This window comes from Mercenaria mercenaria, chromosome 11, assembly GCF_021730395.1.
Source record: "Mercenaria mercenaria strain notata chromosome 11, MADL_Memer_1, whole genome shotgun sequence".
NCBI lineage: Eukaryota > Metazoa > Mollusca > Bivalvia > Venerida > Veneridae > Mercenaria > Mercenaria mercenaria.
The window spans coordinates 57,006,865-57,033,792 of record NC_069371.1 but is presented as its reverse complement, the minus strand read 5'-3'; the positions used below and the strand labels follow the sequence as shown (position 1 = coordinate 57,033,792).

General features: G+C 36.2%; 3 protein-coding genes across 4 annotated transcripts in view; 1 reads left to right on the top strand and 2 right to left on the bottom strand.

Annotated features, from left to right (window-relative positions):
- Positions 1-26,928, top strand: part of LOC128546594 (oxidoreductase NAD-binding domain-containing protein 1-like) — a 125,826-nt gene that overhangs the window by 28,251 nt on the left and 70,647 nt on the right. For both annotated transcript variants that reach the window (XM_053517498.1, XM_053517497.1), the window contains exon 2: positions 20,686-20,737. In XM_053517498.1, the coding sequence (XP_053373473.1) occupies positions 20,687-20,737 (51 nt within the window). In that variant the 5' untranslated portion in view covers position 20,686. The remainder of the gene's footprint in view (positions 1-20,685; positions 20,738-26,928) is intronic.
- LOC128546595 (uncharacterized) lies at positions 11,755-12,474 on the bottom strand. Its single transcript, XM_053517499.1, has one exon. The coding sequence runs from the start codon at positions 12,472-12,474 to the stop codon at positions 11,809-11,811; it is 666 nt and encodes a 221-aa protein (XP_053373474.1). The 3' UTR covers positions 11,755-11,808.
- Positions 12,482-16,325, bottom strand: LOC123563000 (uncharacterized). The gene is made up of 6 exons (XM_053517500.1): positions 15,901-16,325; positions 14,810-14,990; positions 14,379-14,480; positions 14,021-14,143; positions 13,029-13,155; positions 12,482-12,622 (listed from the first exon to the last, which is right to left on the bottom strand). Exons 1-5 carry the CDS (start codon positions 15,935-15,937, stop codon positions 13,104-13,106), a joined length of 495 nt encoding a protein of 164 aa, XP_053373475.1. The 5' UTR covers positions 15,938-16,325; the 3' UTR covers positions 12,482-12,622; positions 13,029-13,103.

The following is a 26,928-nucleotide window of genomic DNA, read 5'->3' as shown; positions in this document are numbered from 1 at the left end:
AGAATTTCATGAAACTTGAAAAAAATAAAAAAAATACTTCGATAGCCTGTCATTTTTTTCTCATTGGTCAATTTTCCCCTTTGAGTTATTGCCCTTTTAAATTTTTTAAAAATCTAAGATTTTATTTTATTTTCAAAAATTCCCTGAATAATTTTTTAAATGCAAAGATGCAATTCCCCCAATCACTCTCCACTTGGGGTTTGGCCCCCCCAATCCCGTCATGCATCCCCTTCCCCCCCCAGTTTTTATGCCCCCAAAAGGGGGCATAAGTTTTTGAACCGTTGTCAGTCGTCGGTCTGCAGTCTGTCCGCAATTTTCGAGTCCTGTCCATATCTTTTTTCAAGTGGATGGATTTTTAAATAAATTTTGGGTGAATGTGTACCCCAGAAAACGAGTGTCGCGCGCAAGACCAGGTCGTAGCTCAAAATCAAAGGTCACACTTAGACGTTTAAAAGATAGGATTGTGGGCGTGTCCGGTCCTATTTTTTATCGATGGATTATTTTCAAATAACTTGGCAGAAAGGTACCCAGTAAGAACGACGTGTCGCCGGGAAGACCCAGGTTGTGTCAAAGGTCAAGGTCACCTTGAGTTAAAGGGTAGTGCATTTTGGGGTGTCCGGGCCATATCTTGTCATCAATGGAGGATTTTCAAAAATTGGTAGAATGTTCCACAGTAAAACGACGTGTCGTGCGCAAGACCCCTCCGTAGCTCAAAGGTCAAAGGGCCACTAGACGTTAAAGGGGAGTGCTTGATGAGGTGTCCCGGGCCATTTTTGTCATCCATGGATGGATTTTTAAATTAATTGGCATGAAGTGAAAAACAGTAAAACGCGTTTTTCGCATAAGTCAGGTCCGTAGTCAAAGGTCAAGTCACATTAGACGTTAAAGGATAGTGCATTGATGGGGCGTGTCCCGTCCTATTTTTTCATCCCTGGGTGGATTTTCAAAAAACTCGGCTGAATGGTACCACAGTAAGACGAGGTCGCACCAAGAACCAGGTCCGTGTCAAAGGTCAAGGTCACACTTTGGCGTTAAAAATGTATTTTTTTTAGATATTCATTGATGGGGGTGTCCGTCCTATCTTTGTCATTCACATGGATTTTAAAATAACTACGCATGAATGGGACCAGTAAAACGTGTCGCGCGCAAGACCCAGTCCCTAGGTCAAAGGCCAAACTCTAAATCAGCCAACTATTCATTCAAAGTGCCATTGGGGGGAGTGTCATCCTATGGGACGCTCTTGTTTGTTGTTTTTTTTTTTTTTTTTTTTAAATTTTCCATCTTCATAATAAAAGGGAAATTTTGACCCACCGGGCCTGCTGCGCCCCCCCCTCCCCCCCCCCCCCCCCCCCCCCCACACACACAACACACAAAAGCATTCATTTTCTGTTAAAATGATCTTGACTAATGAAATTATTTGCTTCTTAGTAACATCCTTAACTTTTTGCCAGAAATATTTGTTTGCCATTCCTCACCTCAAGCCCTTTCGGTGGGGGTACCAACTCATCGAATTTGCTTGTTAATATTGGTTATCTTTTCTGAAATTGGTAGTTAGTCCGAGTAACTTCCTGTCTGTGTAAATGTTCATGACACTATATATTATTGACAGTAACATTTTCATATCTTTAAACGCAAAAGTAAGTATACTTTTAATTCACATCACTTATAATATGATTGAACAATACCTACTTTAAGACGTATGAACTGCCTCGGTAGCCTAGTGGTAGAGCGTCCACTTCGAGTGCGGGAGGTCATGGGTTTGACCCCCGATCGCGTCATACCAAAGACGTAAAAAATGGTACTAGTAGCTTCCTCGCTTGGTGCTCAGCATTAAGAGGATAGTGCTAAGGAAGGTCAGCCCGGTGTCAGTATAATGTGACTGGGTTGGATATCACACCACGTGTCTATGGCATGATATTCCAGTGAGGCAGCACTATAAAGTTAGGCATTGTGCTCACTGCTACAAGTAGACACAGTTGTTTATATGACTGAAAAATTGTTGAAAAAGACGTTAAACCGGAACACACACACCTAAGACGTATGACACGGTTATCGCCGGGCCCTTTAGCCATAAAATATCTGAACAGTTCTTTTGGCCATCCATTACAAATTATATGTGGCATTCCGCCCTATAAAATTTCAATATATACTGGGCGTCATTGAAAAGTAACCACTTTATATATACCTCTTTACTGTTTTATACAATATTGACATCACTTTTTCATGGTCTGTGCACGGTCTATTACTCATAGACCCTGTCTGATCATGCCTCCTAACTCATTTCATGACTGTCAGGTGAGAACAGCCCATACGACGTGCAATTTCACGACATGAAAGTTTGGCGTCAACCATGCCAATGGCCTGATGGAGTTGATCATGCCTTAAACGTGGTGTTCTTAGTAAAGATATTCTGATTTTTTTAACGTATTCCTTTTAGACTGTCGACTAACTTTCAAGTGCGATGAATGATTTGCGATTGAATTTTCGTACATGTCGACATTGCTTGAAAAAGTCATTTTGCATGTGCAGCCCGTGCCTCAAATGGAGTTATCGAATTTGACAAATCTTTACACCAGTGATGTCTCAGCTGCATCAAAACTGTAGTCGTGTTATGCTTTTAAAACAGTCCAATGCGATTTTTAAAATACAATGGTCATTAGGATGGTAACTTTTCAGTGATGCTAAGTATATAAATTGTCATTCAAATGTTATCATGTGCGAACATACCAGCCGATAATAACCTGTTTTGATAATGACAGAGGCAAATGTTTACCCAAAAAAATAGAGTTAATTTTAGTCATGGGCAGTATCTTAGTGTCAGCTGTCAAATTGTAGTTTGTACTTTCGTCATTTTTAGCTCATCAGATTTTTTGAAAAAAAAAATGATGAGTTATTGTCATCACTTGAGCGGTTGTTGGCGTCTGCGTTGGCGTTGCCTGGTTAAGTTTTATGTTTAGGTCAGCTTTTCTCCTAAACTATCAAAGCTATTGCTTTGAAACTTGGAATACTTGTTCACCATCATAAGCTGACCCTGTATAGCAAGAAACATAACTCCATCTTGGTTTTTGCAAGATTTATGGCCCCTTTTGTACTTAGAAAATATCAGATTTCTTGGTTAAGTTTTATGTTTAGGTCAACTTTTCTCCTAAACTATGAAAGCTATTGCTTTGAAATTTGGAATACTTGCACACCATCATAAGCAGACCCTGTACATCAAGAAACATAATTCCATCTTGCTTTTTGCAAGATTTATTGCCCCTTTTGGACTTAGAAAATCAGTTTTCTTGGTTAAGTTTTATGTTTAGGTCAGCTTTTATCCTAAACTATCAAAGCTATTGTTTTAAAACTTGCAACACTTGTTCACCGTCATAAGTTGACCCTGTACAGCAAGAAACATAACTCCATCCTGCTTTTTGCAAGATTTATGGCCCCTTTTGGACTTAGAAAATATCAGATTTCTTGGTTAAGTTTTATGTTTAGGTCAACTTTTTCTCTTAAACTATCAAAGCTATTGCTTTGAAACTTGCAACACTTGTTCACCATCATAAGCTGACCCTGTACAGCAAGCAACATAACTTCATCCTGCTTTTTGCAATAATTATTGCCTCTTTTGGACTTAGAAAATCATTTTCTTGGTTGAGTATTATGTTTAAATCAACTTTTCTCATAAACTATCAAAGCTATTGCTTTAAAACTTGCAACAGTTTTTCACCATCATAAGTGGACACTGAACATCAAGAAACATAACTCTATCCTGCTTTTTGCAAGAATGATGGCCCTTTTTAGACTTAGAAAATCATGGGTAGGACAATATTTCTATTACACAAAAAAAATCAGGTGAGCGTCAGCACCCGCAAGGCGGTGCTCTTGTTTTTTTTTGCGAACCACTCTTCAATTTTAGAGAAATATATCGTGTTTAAATACTTGTATAATATCAAACAAAGTTTTACTATACATGGATTGAATGTTGAATGTCCATTTAATTGATATTTATTGTAACAAAATCTCTGTTCAGTTAAAAAAAAAAAAATAAATAAAACCTAGTATTTGATGTAGAGTCACCAAAGTTTACAGGAATGTTGGTCAGCATGTGTAGTTGTGCACCTGGGGTTTCGCATCCGGATTCATTCATTCATGAAGGAGTTATGGCCCCTGACTTAGTAAAATATCGGTCATTTTAATGTTGTGTCGCGCGTAGCTCCAAAAGTATTTGACCTAGAGTCACCAAAGTTTACAGGAATGTCGATCAGCATGTGCAGTTGTGCACCTGGGGTTTTGCGTCCGGATTCATTCAGTATTGTAGGAGTTATGGCCCCTGACTTAGTTAAAAATTGGTCATTGTAATACTGTGTCCCACGTAGCTCCAAAAGTATTTGACCTAGAGTCACTAAAGTTTACAGGAATGTTGGTCAGCATGTGTCGTTGTGCACCTGGGGTTTCATGTCTGGATTCATTCAGTATTGTAGGAGATATGGCCCCTGACCTAGGAAAAAATGTCATTTTAATGTTTTGTCGCATGTATTGTTTTCCCAAAGTTGATCTGTGTCCATTGTCATGTAGTGGGGGCATCTGTGTCCCATCATTTCTAGTTTATTGTTACATTTGTTTTATCAGTTCACACAAGTCCCAAAGAAGATGTAATGTAGACGGAGGGTACTGGCTTGGATGAACATCGTGCAATGTTTATGAAACTTAAATACGACTTTCTTAAATATAGCAAATATCTGGTACCTTAGATGTGAAGTCGTTGATCCCATCTTACTTGTTAACACACTTATGACAAGCCAATTGTCCAATAATTTTGTGAACCCTGGTTCACGGTCGGAAAACTAGGATTAATGCTCGATAAACCATGTATTTCGAACGTAAAACTATGTTTTTCAAATACTGACCTACATTTTCGAGCGAAAACATAAGATACAGGTCATAAATCATAGTTTACGCTCATGAACCCAGGTTTACGTCCGATAAACTAGGTTTCTCGATTGAACTATGAATATCGGTCGTTATCCTAAGTTTACGAGCGTAAACCTGGGTTCACGAGTGTGAACCCTGATTTACCAACGTGAACCTATGTTAACGACCGTGAACATGGGTTTACGACCGTAAATATAGGTTCACGCTCGTGAACATAGGATAATGACCGAAATCCATAGTTTAGTCGAGAAACCTAGTTTATTGAACGTAAACCTGGGTTCACATTCGTAAACTATGGTTCACGCTTTTAAACCCAAGTTCACGGTTGAAAACATAGCTTCTCGCTCATAATCATAGGTTCATGTCCGTAAACTATGGTTCAAGGCAAGCCAATTATCCAATAATTACGTTCTTGGTCGAAAAACTAGGATTATCAAATATTAAACTATATTTACGAGCGAAAACACAGGATAATTACGGTTGTAAACCATTGTTTATGTTCTTGAACCCATATTTACGTTTGATAAACTAGGTTTCTCAATTGAACAATAAATTTCGGTCGTTATCCTAAGTTTACGAGCGTGAACCTAGGTTTACGGCCGTGAACCTGTGTTCACGAGCGTGTACCATAGTTTATGAACGTGAACCTAGGTCAGGGCTTTTTCAGGGGGTTTTGGGAAAAAGGCCTCTGGTCATATTGGGAATTTTTAACGCGGTAAATTGTCAAATTTGGGAAAATATACTGACAAATTAAGTGAGTTTTTAACTAATATATTTTAGTTTGAATCTTCAGTTTCAAATTTTACTGGTAGACAGTAGAGTCCCCTTGTGAATTTTTGAGGGTTTTTTTCAGGATTGTCTTCCAGTATTGCCTAAAAATACAGTAACTCTTTATTTGTCATGCTAAAATTTTTGTTTACAGTTTGTTTTCACCAAAGTTATAACTGAAATTATCCAAAAAGTAGAATGGCAAAGTGCGAGTATTTTCGAGTGTAAAAACTGGGTCGCGAAAATATGTGACAATTGATTTTAATGGTATAAGAACTACCTGTCAACATGTTTTGGGTACTTGATTCAATTAATATTTTTGTTTTTATGCATTTTGAGAGGTTTTTGCACACAAGTCATACATTTCTTCAGCAAAATCTTGTAATTATTTTTTGCCGAGGTTGCAGACGGTCGTGTTAACTAAAAATAGAAACGAGTTGGTTTTTCCAAAATTTTGTTTGATTTACTTGGCAAACAAAACTAATTGTGCAAGAATTACTATTGAAAAACAGAAAGAAAATGATTTCAGTTGGGAAATTTTTCATTGGATTGGGAATTTTTTGCTCCAGATTGGGAAAAATAGAGCATATTTGGCATTGGGAATGGGGCCGAATATCGGCCCCGTGAGATAGGGTGAAAAAGCCCTGTAGGTTTACGACCGAAAATCATAGTTTTGTTAGAGAAATCTAGTTTCACGCCCCTAAACCTAAGTTCATGCATGTAAATATAGGTTCATTTTCGTAAACTATGGTTTACGGTCACGACTGTAAACCTAGGTTCTCGCTCGTAAACCTATGTTCACGCTCGTAAACATAGGTTCACGACCGTTAACATAGGTTTACGGCCGAAATTGATAGTTGATTTGATAATCCTAGTATATCAATCCCAAACCATGGTTTACGTTCGATAAGCTAGGTTTTCGATTGAACTATGAGTTTCGGTCGTTATCCTATGAACTATAGTTTACGATGTTATCCTATGTTCTCGCTCGAAAAAATAGGTTAGTATTTGAAAAACCTGGTTTTACATTCGAAAAACCTGGTTTAACGAACGTAAACCTAAGTTCACGCTCCTATACCGAAGTTCACGTTCGTAAACATAGATTCATGGCCGTAAACCCATGTTCACACCCGAAAATCATTGTTGATTCTATAATCCTAATAAATCAACCGTAAACCATGGTTTACGTTTAATAAACTAGGTTTCTCGATTGAACTAATAAAAAATATGAGTTTTGGTCGTTATCCTATGTTTACGATCTTTATCCTATGTTTACGCTTGTAAACCCCGGTTCACGCTCATAAACCATAGTTTACGAATGTGAACCTATGTTTACGACTGTGAACTTGGGTTTAAAATCGTAAACCTACATTTATGAGGGTGAACTATGGTTCACGGCGTTATCCTATGTTTTCACTCGAAAATATAGGTTAGTATTCGAAAAACCTGGTTTTATGTTCGAAAAACCTGGTTTATCGATCGTTAATCCTAGTTTTTCGACCGTGAACTACGGTTCACGAAATAATTGGACAGTTGGCGTGCCAAACACTTTTTATGTGGATATTTTTATCATGTTTCCTTAAAAACGCCCTACTTTCGATTTTGTTGATGCACATGATTCCCTCACAGGATCCCTCTTGACTCTCTGCACCCGGCTCGGGAACCCTCTTTGACAAAATTTTCTATCGGCACCGGCACCCTCAGCTTCAGTGTTAGAATTTTAAGATGGTATTTTTATTGAAAACAACATAGGGTATAGGTCTGGGAGTTTTAACTTCCCTTAATATGCTTTTAAATTGAAAATAAATCAGCATAACATTCATATTTAAATTTTATTATCAAATTTACTGATACCGACGGTGGAGCATTAGTGCCAGATGTATATGTCATTTATTAACTCGAAATTATTATTGGCTGTAGCGAAAAACTGAGACCACTATTCTGTGGTACAACATGGATGGTACTTCCAATTTTTAGGTGTATTTTGACATATCTGTACCTTGTAAGAATTTGTTTTTGTTTTTTTTGGTTTAATTTCTTCCCTTTGTTGTTCCTGTCCTATGGACTTGTAGCAATATAGAAAACTGATTTCAAAACAATTTTACACAAGACTAGTGTTCCATGGGTGACCCTCTACTATATTCCTTCAAATAATTTTGATTTAGCAAAAATGGCCCCAAAGGGATTTTGCTTATTTTCCCCTATATGCCTATATAGAACTTTGAAAATCATTTTATCAGAAACTGCTGGTCCGCTTCAAAATAATTTTACACAAATGTTTCTTGGGTGACCCTCTACCAAATTCCTTCAAATAATTTTGATTCATTGAAAAAGTGGCTGCCTGGGGGAGGGACTCATTTTCCCATATAGCTAAAACTTCTTGCATGAAACTGCTGGCCTTATTTGAAAATAATTTTATTTGAAGTAACTTTAAGAAAATTTCAACTATATTTTCTGATAATTCTTTTGATTGATCTTGATTATGATTTTTTGACCTTCTTGTCCTTAAGTGCAGTAATAACAGATGAGCGATATAGGGCCATTATGGCCCTCTTGTTTATATCTGAGGCTCCTACTTTTCTCCTAGTTTTTCATTACAGGTCACTTGAAAGCCTGAGTATCCAATTCCAGCTAGTTTTCATGTTGGAATTTTAATTTCTAGTCTTACACACCAATTTAGACCAAATAAAAGGGCGTTTCCAGACAGTGTGATAACTTTTGACTGTTGCTGTAGAGGGATGGCAGATATGAAATATCAGATTATAAAATAAGACATTCCATCAGAGCTCCAAACAAGCTGTGTATTTACGCAATGAAAGTTGCAGAAAACCCAAATGAATTCATACAGTGTGCATACTGAAATACAGTTAAAATTCTTAATACCCAATTCATTAAAAATCGCTTGCGTATAGAATTTTCTATATTATAGAACAGGTACGAGACTTTAACGCAAGACATCAGACTGGTTATACATTATGGCAGAACAGATAACTATTTATCGGAAAGAAGCACAGGACCATTTAGTCTTACCGGTGTTGTACACAAAATATTATGCCGATAAAATGACTACTTCTAGTACTAAAAGAGGTCGTTGCAGCACAAATTAACTCCTTGGGGCCGAAATGCGACTAAAGGCGCTATATTTTCTACCCCTGTAGCGTCGATATCCGACTATAAGCGCATTATCAGGACTCCCCAGGACGGCAATTGACGAGTATAGTCGCGGCACCAAGATCATGCTGATTGCGTCACGTACTTGTTAATTTTTTATAATCCTGATAAAAGCAAAATTATTTTGCATACCGGCTTTTATTTCTTAGATGTTATAATATTAATTATGCTAATAATTAGATTTTTGGTAAAATAAATGTTTGTAAATATGCGGCAAAGGAAATAAAAAAGATGAACACCGCTGTTTTTCGTTCATACTGTATTTTAAAAGATTAAAATAATGTCGGCTGCCAGAGATTTTTCTTACATTGAGGAAAATATTCATTATCATGCTGGTTTTGACGTATCAGTTCCGTCGGATGATGATTCCGACGATGAAAGTTCATTATCAGAGAAATGAATGGTCGGAAAATGTTAAGGTTTAGAAAGCTGAAATATTCGTACAGTTACATCGCATTAAATTCAAATGGATAAAAAAAAACACAGCAAAACAAGTTTCATACATAAAAATGTGTGTAAATAAAGGCTTTTTGTAAATTTAATAATTCTTCAAAGATGGGTGTCAATATTACAACTTAACTGTCTCAGTGCGTGTCACACAACGTTTGTGTACATGTTTAGAAATTAATTATATATCAAAATAAACCATCGTTATTCACTCAAAAATGGGTGTTATTTTTTAGTAATGCTGATGTAAATACTCTGTGTTAATAATGTATTTCTATTTATTGGAATTTAATGTGTTTACATGTGAAAAAAGTAATAAAATCGGAAATATTCAAATATTTATTAAACGCAATAGGTGTGTAAAATGGAGAATGTTTCGAAGTGAAATTATTATTCTATTTGGATATAAGTTACGGACGAAAGTGGATACCCTTACAGAAGAAAAAGCCTGCTGCATACTCCTGCTGTGTACATACAGCGTATATGATGCGTACATGATGTGTACTAAAATCAAGGGCTTTAAGGTAGGACAACTCTAATGGACAATATTCCAAACTTAATTCAAAATGTGTTTTTTATTATCTATATCATACCACTGAATTGTTTTTAAAATATTAGGACACCTTTCCAGGTGAATAAATTTTTTTTTTTTTAAAAATTCCATCCCACCCCATGTTTTCACTTTTACTCAAAATCATCTGACCCCTAGGGTAAATAAAATGGCCGTTAATTACTTATATTAAGCAATATAATACTAAATTTGGAGTTTATGGACCAAGAAGTGTTGTATGTTTGCAAATAAGATGATTTAAATGTTCATTTGCAAGACATTTCTTCTAAATTTGCATTTACCCATGACAATATGTGCAAACTCAAAAGCACTTTATTCCGCGGCAAAATGTCGTGACGACACTAAAAGTATGATTTTTCGGCAATAATATGATTATTCCAAAACAAATTAATGCTTATTAGCTCATCTGATTTTTTGAAAAAAAATGATGAGTTATTGTCATCACTTGAGCGGTTGTCGGCGTCGGCGTCGGCGTCTGCGTCGGCGTTGCCTGGTTAAGTTTTATGTTTAGGTCACCTTTTCTCCTAAACTATCAAAGCTATTGCTTTGAAACTTGGAATACTTGTTCACCATCATAAGCTGACCCTGTATAGCAAGAAACATAACTCCATCTTGCTTTTTGCAAGACTTATGGCCCCTTTTGTACTTAGAAAATATCAGATTTCTTGGTTAAGTTTTATGTTTAGGTCAACTTTTCTCCTAAACTATCAAAGCTATTGCTTTGAAACTTGGAATACTTGTTCACCATCATAAGCAGACCCTGTACATCAAGAAACATAACTCCATCTTTTTTTTTGCAAGATTTATGGCCCCTTTTGGACTTAGAAAATCAGTTTTCTTGGTTAAGTTTTATGTTTAGGTCAGCTTTTATCCTAAACTATCAAAGCTATTGCTTTAAAACTTGCAACACTTGTTCACCATCATAAGTTGACCCTGTACAGCAAGAAACATAACTCCATCCTGCTTTTTGCAAGATTTATGGCCCCTTTTGGACTTAGAAAATATCAGATTTCTTGGTTAAGTTTTATGTTTAGGTCAACTTTTTCTCTTAAACTATCAAAGCTATTGCTTTGAAACTTGCAACACTTGTTGACCATCATAAGCTGACCCTGTACAGCAAGCAACATAACTCCATCCTGCTTTTTGCAATAATTATTGCCCTTTTTGGACTTAGAAAATAATTTTCTTGGTTGAGTATTATGTTTAAGTCAACTTTTCTCATAAACTATCAAAGCTATTGCTTTAAAACTTGCAACAGTTTTTCACCATCATAAGTGGACACTGAACATCAAGAAACATAACTCTAACCTGCTTTTTGCAAGAATGATGGCCCTTTTTAGACTTAGAAAATCATGGGTAGGACAATATTTCTATTACACAAAAAAAATCAGATGAGCGTCAGCACCCGCAAGGCGGTGCTCTTGTTTTTTATAATTGACCTATTCCTTAGGTAAATAAACCATATTTGAAAACTTTGCCCGTCTAGTATTGAAAAAACACGAATGGGAAGTTGGACAGATGGAAATATTTTCATCACTTTATTTCCACTATTACATATCGACAGGTGCCTATAACGATCAGAATCTATGTATTATTGACATTTTTACAACTTGTTTGGAGTCTATAACAATACAAACACATGTGAATACATTTACTAGTTGGTTTAACCATTTTAATGTAAAATAATAAGGTATCATTAGGTATTTGATACCACCAAAAAGTAAATTTTGCCGAGACAAAATTTGAGTAATAATATATCTTACGCATTGCATAAATATTTTCTGGTAAATACATTGTATGATGTTTTATAGATAAGAACACTGCAATAAATATAGAATACCTATACTGTTATTTCCTTAATTATGACTGTGACAAATAAATGTACATAAAACATTTTTTGTCCCTGAACAGTCATTATACCAGTGTATAAAAATCTAGTGATTTTCAAAACATTTAGCAATTTGTGGTACAATCTCTTCCAACACTTTCTTATTGTTAGAGACTCTTGGTAAGCCTTCTGAGTTCTTTGAAATAAACACATCTTTTAAAGCATCTTCCCCACCTCTGGTATGCAACAGTTTTAAGTGATTTATATTCAGACCAGACCCAGCAATGTTTTCAGCGGTAGGTTTTTTTATCACACCTGAATAAATCAACGGATTCAATGATGGCAAATAGAGTGTTTTAGATTTGTTGAAAGCCATGTTATTAGCAACTGCTGACTGAGTTAAACTATGAGCCATTAAATCACTACTTTGGAGGTTCACAAACTTGATTAATTTCCCAAGGGCTACCACATCATTCATGGCATTGTGTGCATCGTATGTTTCACCAAGTAAGGATGACACAAGGTCTACTTGTTTCAATTGATGTGTTAGATAAAGCTTTCGAAACACTGACATAGAGTCAATGAATGCACATTCTGATAACTTATCCTGAGCTCCAATGTTCTTTAATGTAGGCACAAGAATGGGAAAGTCAAATCTGCGACTATTGTGAGCTACTAAACATACACTTTTGAATTTGGATATCCAATTAACAAATTCATCCATAGCAGTTTTTATAGACACTGATTGCACTTTTGTTCCATTTACTGTCATTTCCTCATTATATTAAATGATATGCCAGTAACAGTTGTTGCAGCCGTAGAAATGGGAACTGTTGGTTTAACATATGTACTGAACTGCTCTCCTGACTGTAACTCCACTGCAGCAGTCTGTGTAATATGCGGAAGCACTCCGTCTATAACTGCAAAACAATTGAAAAAAAAATGTATACATATTCACTTTATTCAGAAGTAAATGTCCATTCCCCTACTTCACTTGCATAGATTGTCAAAATTTTGGAACTGCTAGTGGGGATTGTACTCTTGTCCCCAGCTTCTCAGACTGACACTTTGGTCGGAAGAGCTATCGGTGACCCTCCATAAGAAAAATTCTGATATGCATTCCCATGTTGATTGTATATATAATAAAGTTGTTGAAACTAGCATAAAAAATAGTTCTTCAATGATAACAATGTTATACCAAAATCAAGCTGTCTGGTAGACTATGTTGTACATACAGCAGACACTAGCAACCATGTGTCTGACACCAAAATACACAAGTTAATGGACATGATTTCTGAAGTTGTAACAAACTAAACAATTACTCACTCAGGCCTGTTGTTTCCAAGTCAAAAGATATAACAGTTGGGGGTCCTGGTAACTGGACAGGTTTAAAATTACCCCTTAATGGAATCTGGAATCTGTTCCACATCTACATTGTCGCCGTGACCAATTCCTGTTATATAAAAGTATAAATGCAAACAAATGTATTCATCTTTTGGTTTTGGTTTCTCTGACTGCTGTCCTAGTAACAAAAGTAGCTGTAAAATTATAATGAATATGGCAGTTATGTTTTAAAATATCCAAGTGTTAAACAACATATATGAGCCGCACCATGAGAAAACCAACATAGTGGCTTTGCGACCAGCATGAAACCAGACCAGCGCAGATCAGGTTCCATGCTGTTCATTTTTGAAATCTATTGTAATATGGGGAAACGTTAGCGAACAGCATGTATTCTGACTAGACTGCGGATGCACAGGCTGGTCTGAATCTATGGTGGCCGCAAAGTCACTATGTTGGTTTTCTCATGGTGTGGCCCATATGTATTTGTAAAGGGGACCATATCATAACATACAAGTTCAATATTACAAGAGCTCAGAACATGAAAATCCCCCTTGGTGGAGACAGTAACTGTAAAAGTAGAGCCTCCACATATGAAGTAAATGGCAAAGAGTTTTGATTATTGGTCCGTGTATGCTGGTCCGCATGTTGACAAATTAACCCTTACCCTGATAGATTTCTATAATGAAATTGTCCATCTTTAAATTTGGACAGTATCATTCATTAACTGTTAGATGGGATGATTACCAAAAAATACTGACTGAATAGCGAACAGTGCAGATCTTGATCAGACTGCATGGATGTACAGTCTGATCATGATCTGCACTGGTCACAAAGGCAGAATAAATCGTGTCCAGCATGATAAGGGTTAATATCTGTACTGTAAATAAAGAGTCTCCAAAAAATCTGAGACTGAAATCTTAACTTTGAGGCATTGTAGTTCAAGGTTTTAGAAAATGATTGAAACATGTAAGTACCTGCAACTGTTATCTGGTAAAGAGGCAGTCTCTGGGACATTCTGTTCAACATGTTCAATATAGCTATTCTCATCATCACTCTCAGTATCAGTCCAATCTAGTTCATAATCATGAAGCCTCAACCTATTTTTAAAGAATGCTAGCATTTAAAATTGTATTTAGTACAAATTCATGGCATACTGTGCAATGTAAAATATAATGTATCCTTGCAATAAGAAACAGACCGGAAACACTAGCTCTGTTGTTAATTTGAAGATACAGTTAGTCGTAAGTCACAATCTAAGGTTTTGGTTTGAACATTCAGTTAGCCATAAGTCACAGTCTTTGGCTTGAGTAATCTAAAAAATGATATTCTTACTGTGATGCAGGAGATGAATCTGGTAGTGGACAAACGCCCAAGTCTTCTATCAAACCACTCATACCAACTTGTGCATCTTGAGACTCTGCATGTGCAGTGGTCCTGTAGAATTAATTTGAATTATAAAAACTGAGAAATATCAAATATTGTTACTGACTTATATTTTGGAGTCCATAGACTCAAACTATTGCAAAATTTAATGGACTTTCCACACATTTTTGAAAAATTACGTTCAATTAGGTGGAATCTATTTTTGTATTTTTATCAAAATCACAGCTTTGGACTCCTGGTTCTAAAAATGTAGAAAAAAACTTGGTTATCAGAGATTAACTGATTGATTGACTGATAGAATTAAGTGCATATGATATAGAAATCTTTCAAATATCAAGTATACAACCTAAGGCTATGTATCTAACAAAAAATAAACATACACCATTTCATTCTTAAATGCCTCCTCAGCTACGGCTCGTGATGACTCAGCGGAAACTTTCTCCACAACATTTCCTGCCCGAATCTCCATCTTTTTCAAGTTTGCATCTGACACCGTCTTTAGATTTAGTGTAGCTAACATGTTATTTACACGTCTTGGCCCACCCAGACTATCAATCATTGCTGAAAAGATATTGACAGTTTTTCAAGGAAAGAAATTAAACCATTATAAAATCATATATACAGTATAGTGGACGCAACTTGACCCCGCTAGCTGACCTTTGTATTATAATACATAATGAGGCAGTCGCCGCCCCTGACTTATCGAACAATACATTGTACCAACTGGTACACAAACCAGAAACCGGATCTTGTTACAACATTCAGTCATCTGAAACCCACAGGCCATTCGGGCCACTAAGCTTGCAGAATTTACTGGCCCGGATGACTTTCTACTGACCAAAATCTTTGGTTATACATGTGGTGGTACTGTACACATTTACTTACATCTTCATTGCATTCAACATTTTTTTCTCTTTTTTTCTTTTCAAAATAAAAGCAAAGAAAATGACAAACCGCAGCTGATTTCATATATTATGACATTTACAAAGCCATGTAAGAGCAGGGAATTCTAAACAGCAAACGTTAACGGTCATATGAATGGAATTCCCTTGACATGCTTGATGCATTTTACCGAGGTATAAGCGATAAATGTACAGACAAGATCCAACCAAAATTTTCACTGGTCAAACAAGCCAGTCGTTTGGAAATTTTCACTGGTCCGACAGAAATTTCACTGGTCACACTCATAGACCATTGGATCTCTGCTTACTTAGAGGACTGCACATTTACATTGATTAATATTTTCTAAATAGTCCACACTGGTACTATGCTGATGTAGTCGAACTAATCCGACGTATACAGTTTGTTTTATATTGTGATGATCAAACTGTAACGGCTGCAAAGTCAGAAATTAAAAAGCAGCTGCTCAGCGACAGTAACTACTGAGTAAGCTTGTCTATATGCTGATGTTGATTTATATATTTACAGTTTCACATCTAATGCAAGCATAAAACTTTAAAATGTGACATACCAGTTCCAAGTTTGGTGTTTACTGCAAAGCAAGGCATGCCTCGACGTTCAGCTGTCTGGTGGTATGTCTTTCCGTAGGCAGCACGGTTTATGTATTCACAATCAGGATTTTCACATTTCACATATAAATACCCTCCAAGTCCTTTCTGAAGTTCCCCTTGAATTGTCTTTATTGTCAGTGGCACAGGCCCAAGTTTACACTTTTTACAATATTTAAGATTACCAAGAAGCACTTCCCACTCAACCAGTCTTCTTCCCACTTTCCACGATTCATCTAGATCTAATCCATTATTTTCAACGCGAGTGGTTGTTACATCGTTTCCACATTAATAGTGATCATTATTCAACAATTTCTTGTGTCGACTTATTGGTTTTCTCTTCGAAAATTGACCTTTCTTGTTTCGTGCCATTCCGTTTTCAGAAAACGCTTGTCGCGAAATCCAATTACTTTCGGTTTAAAAATATATATATTTTTGAATATTATTAAACAGAACTAACTGAAATATTAATCAAACACCACTTTATAATAGTTATGACCAATCAAAATAAAAAATATTGCGTAAATACATATTTTGGGATGAAATCAAATTTTTACCGTAGTTTACCGATGACGAACGGAATGTTGCGCTGTTTACCGAGTTTAAAACGACATTAGCCGATCTTTTAAAATTTTGGCGGGAGTTATTAGAGTTGTCCTGCCTTAAATAGTACGCAGGATATACACCGCACATACACCGATAGTACATTTGTAGTACACTTTTGACATGCAAATGAGCTCTGCCGCGTACTACTTGCTGCGTACATGCTGTGGACTACATAGTACACAGGATGTACGCTGGAGGAATTTAGTATGCGAGAAATAGTACACAGCATGTACACGGCACATACACTTTTCACATGCAAATGAGCCTGCGGTGTACTACCCCTGTGGCGTACATGCTGTGTACTCTTGCGGCGTACATGCTGTGTACTCCTGCGGCGTACATGTGGTGTACTCCTGGCCAGAGTCCTGCGGCGTACATGCTGTGTACTCCTGCTGCATACATGCTGTGTACTCTTGTGGCGAAACTGCTGTGATAATGTAAATTCCTTACCCCACCAACTTTCATATGCAAATGCTGATCATTTGGACAGAAAAAAACCAGAAAAAAGATAAGTGACATGCATCAATAAGTATTTACCCTTACCAAAGTAATGTAGATTGATGTTATCAAATAAATTAGTATGCTTTTCTTCATCCACTTTTCAATGAAATAAATCAGTTTTTGTAGCATGTAATTTGGTAAACATTTGAAGAAAATGGCGTAACTGCATCAAGGGGAAACGACTGCAACTAAATATAAGTGTTATGATTTATTATAGACGAGGTGTGCGTAGTATGTATTTATTTTGATTAAAATCCATCTGAGAACAATCTAGGACTGGAATTATATAAGCATTTATACACTTTTACGTCCGTAAAAAGTAGCGCACCAAAAAAGTTTGGATTGATTTTTTCCAATGGGGCGAGCGCAATTAGCCAAAAACGTTATGAAAATATACGAGCGGCAAATCTGATGAACAACTTTTTAATTTGGTGAGGCCTTAATGAGTTAACATAATGAGCATTAAAGCCTTTATAAACATGATAGAATGGTGTTTTGCTTAAGAGTATTCAAATAACAGTGAGAGCTATTAATTCTTCTCATTCGGGCACTGTTGAGGCATTATCTTGGTAATTATTTCATGTATTACAAAATGTAATGCAACGAAGTTCAAATAAGGCTTTTCAATTATCCGAGTTAGAAAGCTCCAAGATTAATTCAAAATGAAAAAGAATATATTTTTACACTGCATGCAAGGTGCAGCTCAGAAATCACCATGATGTAAGCTTCACAAATGAACATTGCAAATAGTTTGGCAAATTTTCATTGTTCAGAATACTGGTAATCTGAACTACTCTATGCTATTAAGATAGAAGTTACATCGGAAATCAAGTTCTTGCTTCCAAGAAAAAAACAAAATGTACAAATCCTTCCTGCATGAAGTGTACTTCAGACTTTTACCTAAAAAAATTCAAAGTATAAACACCAAAAGAAAATTAACAAGTCCCTCCCGCGTATATGAAGTTTACTTCAGACTTTAACTTATAAAAAAAGACTAAGTATAAATGCCAAAAGAAATTGTACAAGTCTTTCCCACGTATATGAAGTGTACTGCACAAATTTCAAAGTATCTGCGGTGTACATGCAGTGTACTATTTTCTTGTACAAGTCCCTCCTGCGTACATGCAGTGTACTCCTTAAATTTTCAGAGTCTGTGCTGCGTACTTGAAGTGTACTAGTGACCTCCTGCGTACATGCTGTGTACTTGTCGAAATAGTACGCGGCATGTACGCAGCATGCGGTGTATGTAAAATGTACTCCTCTGGCGTACTACTGTGTTCGCGGCATATACACAGCAAATACGCAGCATGTACGCCACAGAGGCTTGCTTCTGTAAGGGTATATATAAATATTTGTTCAAACTTGGAAGATTTTATAAGTATAGTTTGATTTACACCAATGTTAATAATATTTTCATGCATTATTTCAATTGACTGCATGCGAGTGTGATTATGATAAGATCAGATAATGTTCTTCGACGTAAGGTGATAATTCTTATCTCGCCGCAGCATGTATATTATATCGGCCTCAGGGAGTTAACAAAATAGAAGGATATTTTGTTGTTCAACAAATACTTTATCTGTTTGTGATAATATAGTGCCACCAAAACTGGCTGACATCTTATGGGAGAGCACATATTGTGGTGAATACATCATTCGGGATATTGTGTATGAACTGATTTTCGACTGCATTTAAAGTGCAAAAATATCCCAGGAAACATTAAACAATTGGAGAAACAAAATATCCATCCCTGGTTAAAGTTACACATAATTAGAACTATAAATTGAAATACACATGTTTACCTTGCTTACAAGCATGTACATGTAGAAAAATAGTCGGACCTGGTTTATGATATATACTGTAACAGTAAGCATGTTTCATCCAGTGCAACTTAGCCAAAAGAAAAAACATGTTTGTGCCAGATAGGTGAAATACCCATTTGGTTTAAGCAAATACTTAATTACTTTTGTAAAGCCTTGGTAGTATTATTTTTACCCAATACAGATTTCAAATACCCAATTGCACCAAAAGCATTTCCGGAGCTCTGATCCCATTAAGCCGAACAAGTAAGCCTAACACCAGATATTTTCACTATCAACACCAGATCTACAAAATGGTAAGAAGGTACTTATCATTATGCCTCTGCTACTTTTTATACGCCCGTTTGAAAAACGGGACGTATTATGGGAACGCCCCTGGCGGGCGGGCGGGCGGGTGGGCGTGCGGACGGCATCCACAGACTTTGTCCGGAGCATATCTTCTACATGCATGAAGGGATTTTGATGAAAGTTGGCACAGTTGTTCACCTTCATGAGACGGAGTGTCATGCGCAAAAACCAGGTCCCTAGGTCTAAGGTCAAGGTCACACTTAGAGGTCAAAGGTCAAATTCAAGAATGACTTTGTCCGGAGCATATCTTCTTCATGCATGGAGGGATTTTGATATAACTTGGCACAAATGTTCACCACCACGAGGCGGAGTGTCATGCGCAAGAACCAGGTCCCTAGGTCAAAGGTCAAGGTCACACTTAGAGGTCAAAGGATACAAGAATGAAAACCTTGTCCGGAGCATTTCTTTTTCATGCATAGAGGGATTTTGATATAACTTTGCACAAATGTTCACCACCACCAGGCGGAGTGTCATGCGCAAGAACCAGGTCCCTAGGTCAAAGGTCAAGGTCACACTTAGAGGTCAAATGATACAAGAATGAAAACCTTGTCAGGAGCATTTCTTCTTCATGCATAGAGGGATTTTGATATAACTTTGCACAAATGTTCACCACCACGAGGCAGAGTGTCATGTGCAAGAACCAGGTCCCTAGGTCAAAGGTCAAGGTCACACTTAGAGGCCAAAGGTCAGATACAAGAATGACTTTGTCCGAAGCATTTCTTCTTCATGCATGGAGAGATTTTGATGTAACATGGCACAATTATACACCATCATGAGATGAAGTGTCATGTGCAGTTCCTTTCTTTAGAATTACTTCCCTTTGTTGTTACTATAAATAGCTTATATTGTAACTTTTTCATTATTAGTCGTAGGGAAAAATCTAGACCACTTTTCTGTAGTACAACATGCATGCTACATCCAATTATGAGGTGTATTTTGACCAATCTCTACCTGGTAAAGATTTTTGTGTGGACTTACAATTTTTTTATGGATTTTTTTTTTTTTTTTTTTTTTTTTTTTTTTTGTAAGATTATCTTCCCTTAGTTGTTACTATAAATAACTTATATTGTAACTTTTTTATAATTGACCGTAGGGAAAAAACAAGACCACTTTTCTGTGGTACAACATAGATGTTACTTTCAAATTTTAGGTGTATTTTAAGGTATCTCTACCTGGTAAGGAGTTTTTTGTGGACTTAGAAAAACTAATGACTTACAATGATTACTAAACAACCACAAAATTAAAATTCCATTTGCAAATACAGGTGCTAGAGTAAAGAAATTTGCTGTGACGGGCGTATATTGTGACAATCTGGCACTCTTGTTTTTTTATCTAAAAACAACAACAATATATAAAATGATTTTATCAGCATTTGCAGTCTTTCACTTGTTGTGAGACTACCCTTATCTTGAAGATCTGTCTTAGGCAATCAAAAAAACACCAAAAAAAACTGAAGACAAATATGTATTTCAGAATGATGAAAAGTGAGCACATAAGCAAAACAGCTGACAGCTCCAGGAATGAGGTAACATGTTTTGAATATTTCTTCTGCAAAGAAAAAGCATAACATAATCATTTGCACACATAACAGTGCTTTTTAGCTCGGCTATAAGAAGAATGGAGGGCTATCCTACTCGACCCGGCGTTTGCGTCCTTCCGCATCCACGCCTTGGTTAAACTTTTGATGCACTTCCTCATTATTATCTTTGTTGTTACTTGAGGGATGTGCTTCAAACTTAAAATAGTTATTCCTCTTCATCAACCACATCATATGGCATGAGGGTTATAACTCTGACACCAATATTTCATGAATTCTCCCCGTTTTTAGCTCTCCGGAACACAAAGTGCTCAAGTTGACGAATTGTGACCAGTCATTGCCCAGCGTGCGTCATTGGTCAACATTTGTCTTGTGAACACTCAAGAGGCCACAGTTGTGACCCAATCTTTATGAAACTTGGTCAGAATGTTTGTCTTGATGATCTCTAGGTCAAGTTTGAATCTTGGTCATGTGGGGTCAAAAACTAGGTCACCCAGTTAAATCTAAGGAAAAGCTTGCGAACACGATAGAAGCCACAGTTGTGACTCAATCTTTATGAAACTTGGTCTGAATGTTTGTCTTGATAATCGCTAGGTCAAGTTCAAAATTGGGACATGTGTGGTAAAAAACTAGGTCAGTAGGCCAGATCAAAGGGAAATCTTGTTAACACTCCAGAGACCACATTTTAAGTTCGAAACTAATGAGAATTTATCAGAATATTTGTCTTGATGACCTCTAGGTCAAGTTCGAATCTTGGTCATGTGGGGTCAAAAACTAGTCAGACAGTCAAATCAAAAGAAAAGCTTGTAAACACTCTCAAGGCCATAGTTTTGACTCAATCTTAACAAAACTTGGTCAGAATGTTTGTCTTGATGATTTCTAGGTCAAGTTTGAAACAGAATCGTGGAATCAAAAACTAGGTCACTAGGCCAGATCAAAGGAAAGTCACCCTAGAGTCCACAGTTTAAATTTGAAACTTTAGACAGGCCAAGTTTATGACCATATCTTAGGAAATTTGGTCAAAATGTTTATCTTGATGATCTTTAGCCCAGTTTCGAATCTGGTCATAGGGGTTCAAAAACTAGGTCACCTGTGAAAATAAAAGAAAAACCATGTGTAAATGGCCGCCAATTTTAATTTGCCACGCCAATATGTGGCAAAAACAGCAAGTACTTCTGTACATGCTATCTTAAAAATTCTTTCGCAAAAGTAAAGTACTTCAAATTCTCATGCACGCCATACTTTTCAATTTGATTTTATACCACCAACAAAGCAGCAGTCAACATTAAAAACTTAACTTTCCCATGGGAAATGCTATTTTCCCATAGGAATGCGGTCTTTTCCCATGGGAAATACACTTTCCCATGGGAAAATAACTTTCCCATGGGAAGAACATATGATAAATTTCCCATGGGAAAGTGGATTTCCCATGGGAATTTCCCATGGGAAATATATTTGTTTCTTAAAATGATAAATCATTATCTTTTAAACTTATTTTACACTAGGTGGATCATAACATGACTTTGGAAAAAGTTATTTGTCATTTTATCATTTTACAGATTTTCCCATGGGAAACCGTTCCCATATTTTGGCCATGGGAGGACATTCCTATGGGAAATATTTCCGATGGGAAGACTTTTAAAATATTCCCATGGGAAATATTTTCGACGGGAATGAATTCCGGTGGGAATATTTGATATAAAATGAGTCATGTGTATAATTTTCCAAAATACTTGATAAGAAACTGAAAATTCTAAACTGAATAATACCTTTATAGATATGGAAGTCGTCGATACTATCGTTTAAATAGGCATCAAATTGGAATTCTAACACGATCCGATTTATTTTCCTATTAAACAAAGAAGGCAGAAAACAGTAAATTATTATACAACTGTTCTGACGTCACAATTATTACGTCATGGCGTCAAACGGCATAGCGGCGCGCTGGAAAAGAAACCGATTGACGTGCAAATATTTAATGAATGTCGTCAAGGATGTACTTAAAAATCCTTTGTAATGTGTTAAAATCGAAATAATATATCTCATTCAGTGACTTTTCACGGGGCCTCCGTGACCGAGTGGTTAAGGTCGCTGACTTCAAATCATTTCCCCTCTCATCGATGTGGGTTCGAGCCTCACTCGGGGCGTTGAATTCTTCATGTGAGGAAGCCATCCAGCTGGCTTACGGAAGGTTGGTGGTTCTACCCAGCATTAAAGCTGGAAAGTCGCCATATGACCTATTATGTGTCGGTGCGACGTTAAATCCAACCAAAAAAATTCTTTTCACACTTAATTTAAATACTGCAAAATTACATCTAAACCACACTGCTCTGATCTGGAGTTACTACTCATACTAACCCTATTAATGCTGGACACGATTGAGTCTATCTTTACGGCCAGTGTAAATCATGATCAACATGCACATCCGTGCAGTCTGATCATGATCTGCACTGTTCGCCATTCAGTCGGTATCCTTTTGTAAGCACCCCGTTTAACAGTTCATTGTACTGTCCAAACTGAAAGATGGACAGGTTCATTATAGAAATTCAGCAGGGTAAGGGCTAAAATAGAGTTTAATATTCTCTCTCTTCTACATTCTAATGTCAAACAAGAAATATCTTTAAAAATGATAGTCGGCGAATTGTAATAAGGAAAGAAGTTTATGAAGTTTTCATCTAACATTCATCTTTCATCTAACATTTTTCAAATTGCAAAACTAAACACGCACTTGAACAATTTAAATGGTTCTCTTTTAATTTTTCGCAAAGGTTTCGTAGGGTTGCAATTTTGTTTCGTTTATCCTTAGACGAATAATTACAGCAGTAGTTTGATGAAGATTCATGAAGCGGTTCATGAGAAGAGGTCATTAAACGTGTTTATATTTTTTGCTAAATTGGTCCCTATCCCCATTTGTAACAAAATAGCAGGAGACCTTACGATATTGTTACACATCGAGTTTGATAAAAAAAAAATCCATTACATTTTAGTGGTTAATGCGAAGAAGGGCATATCTACTTTTAGCTATAGTGGTCCCTAATAGGGCCCAAGTTCCTATATAAATAAATTTGGAAGAGGACCTTATAATGATGCTCCAGACCAAGTATGACAAAGATCCACCAAGCTGTTCATGAGACGCTGTATAAAGGCATTTCTAGTTTTAGCTCTAGCAGCCCCTAAAAGGGGTTAAATGTCCCAGCTGAACAAAGTTGGCTGCGGGCCTAATAAAGATGCTACAAATCAAGTTTGATTAGAATACATGAGAAAAAATCAATTAAAGGATTTTTTTATTTATTATTGTTATTTATTTCTAAAATAGGCCAACTGATCCCGCTTTAACAAATGCATATACTCTATTCATGAATCTTTGGACAATGACGTCACACCTATAAAAAAAGTGAAGGTCAAGCTAAACATACAATTGTAATTATTTCAATATTTCTGTTTCATAAGCAAAGTTTGACCGTAGTCATATCACATAGATAAACTTATGCAGCGTACCTTCATTTCAGAGTAATGAGATTCAGTCGTTATATAGCATATATATAATAAAACAGATTTCAACTGAGTTCAATATTTGCATACCATACTAAAGAAAAAATATTCATATATAATAAATCAGTTAAATAATTTATAACAAATATATCAAAGCAAACAAGTACTCATTTTAATATGCAATCTGAATAAGTCACAAAAGCAAGAAACCTTTTCATATACAGACGACAATTGTAACAAGGAAAATCTTTTAAAAAGCACTTCTCTACATAAAAGACTCTTATCACACCCTTATTCGTGTGATACGCAGACCGTATTCAGCTCTTTCTTTAATTTGATATATTTGAACAGGTTTTTATCATATTTATTAAACTTATTTATCATTTTGAGATATATCAATATTCTTGCTAAATATACTGAGCCAAAGTTAGCTTTAAAACTGTGAACAACGTCGTTTAGGATAATCGCTTTGTCTACATTTCACTCAGCGTAGCACAATCACCAGATTGAAAGAAATTGACACTCTCGTCCAGTCAGGCAGAGTGTTGCATAAATCTTCCATTTTGATAAATTATCTATAATGCGTTATCAAGTAGTTTGATTTGCAAACTGAAGTCAAGTGGCATAGGTAACGAAAACGAATTTAGACGGCGTCGCCGAAAAATCTGAAAAAAAGTGAATAAAACAAACGCTAGCTTTAATCTAAATCCTAAAGTGAAAAAAGTGTTCATTAATCGTTCTGTCTCATGACGCTACTTGATCAAATAGCTCCTGTAATAGCTCCTGCGCTGGTACTAGATTGGTTTTCTAATCATATTCATTATGCATATTTCCTATAACCTCTTTTTGTGTTTAGCATACAATTAAAACACTGTGAAACTACAAAAAAAACTGACAAAGGCTGTGTTGAGTATCATCCTTCACCAAACTCCTGGTCAAATATTATTTTGATCGTAGTAGTGGCCGAGTCTGCACTGTGACAAGGTCGTGCAACAGCACAGTCGCGATTAAAACAAATCCCCATTAATGCTGGTTTGCTGTCGTTATCACATATGAAAATATAATATTTATATTTTTACGCAGATTGTGTACTGAATTAAATCTAAAAAGATATTGCTAATCTAAAATCTTCTATTTATAAATATGTGTTGTTATTTTAATCTGAAACATACTTATTTCGTTCACAAAAGAACTACGTTTGTAGTGTACGGTCAGTTTGTTTTGTTTTGTTTTTTTATCTCTAAATAACACGGAATACCTTTTTTTGAAGATTACATGTTATTTACGCCCAATAAAGAACCAATGTATTCCAAATATCGAGGCTTCACAATCTGTCTTGAGTTCTTAAATACTTATAAGAAATGAAGCTCAACAAATTGGCCGAGTTTTGTTAGCGACAAAATGCGATGCAGGGGTACATATGATTAGTTAAGGATCATGGGTTGAAACGTATCTTTTTTAATTTTTAAGTCAGGGGCTGTGCTCATTTTTACATAATGCACAAAGGAGAGAGATAAAAGGAGGACATGTCTTCTATAAAAATGGTAGGGGAGGGGGTTTGGAACTCCACTGCCGAGATATAGTTTTCGTATAAAAACAACCAAAATGTAGATTCCTGGGCGTTTGGAAAGGGCCTCATACGACGCTTCCTATGCGATATATTGAATGAAAGTCCAGTGTGTTAAAGACTAGACCACTTTAGACCATGTTTATCAGTCCGATGTAACCGTAATTTCTTTAGTCATCTTGTATGTAGCAAACTTTGGGTTGGCAGTGGTGCTGGGTAATCGCGTGCCTAGTCCCACGTTCCTGTGGACCTTTAATTTATTTGCATATACTTGTGACAGCGAAGTTTCATGTAGAGTTCCACAGGAAACATGCCTGAAAAGAGCTCTGTACATACAGACGGGCGGACATAGTGATGCTTCCTGATTCCTTTCAATGAGACCATTCATACCGTATTACCTAGGCATAATTTCACATATACGTGACGATCATGCCTTTTCGACGCATAGAGCTTATCTCGCAAGTAAGCTCTATACGTCACGACTTGACGCATAGAGCTCACATGTAAGCTCTATGCGCTGTAAGCTCACTGCGGGTCCCTTACTGACTTACACATAAGAAACGAAGATAAAGACTTCCACTGTCCATGAACTACGTCTATACTCAGCTTATCTATTTTTATGAACTTTAAAACCATTATAACTAAATATATCAAAAATTACAGAAAAACAACAAAGAAACAAAAAACATTTATGAGAACAATTTATTTACGACCGATTACTAATATCATGTTTTTAAATTTTTGCCATTCTGTCATTTTTTAATGTTTTTCTATTCTGTCTTTTTTGCATTTTCCAGCAAAAAGTCTTATTTCTATGATCGTAACGGTATAAATTGATTTACAGTACTCATAAAAGAAGACAGCTATTTACGATCGCGCTGTATGAAATTTTACAAGTAAATTAATAGAAAACCGACCGTTTTTTTTTTTATTTCTTAAACGTTAATATCTTACTAAAAATGCTTTAGGACTTGAGCATATGCATTTTACTGACACATATACTGGTGATACGATGGTGAAAACGTTATGGTAAGATGGTGAAAATGCGATGGTACGATGATGAAAACGCGATATTACATACACATTCACCATTTTACTACCGCACCACCGCGATTTCATC

Bases quoted from the DNA above. Each gene is read 5' to 3' on its own strand.
- LOC128546595 (XM_053517499.1), bottom strand. From the start codon at position 12,474: ATGACAGTAAATGGAACAAAAGTGCAATCAGTGTCTATAAAAACTGCT.
- LOC123563000 (XM_053517500.1), bottom strand. From the start codon at position 15,937: ATGCCTTGCTTTGCAGTAAACACCAAACTTGGAACTG. The intron at 14,144-14,378 runs GTAAGAATATCA...CTTTAAAAATAG, and splicing joins GATTCATCTCCTGCATCACA to GTTGAGGCTTCATGATTATG. The intron at 13,156-14,020 runs GTACTTACATGT...TTTATATAACAG, and splicing joins TTACCAGATAACAGTTGCAG to GAATTGGTCACGGCGACAAT.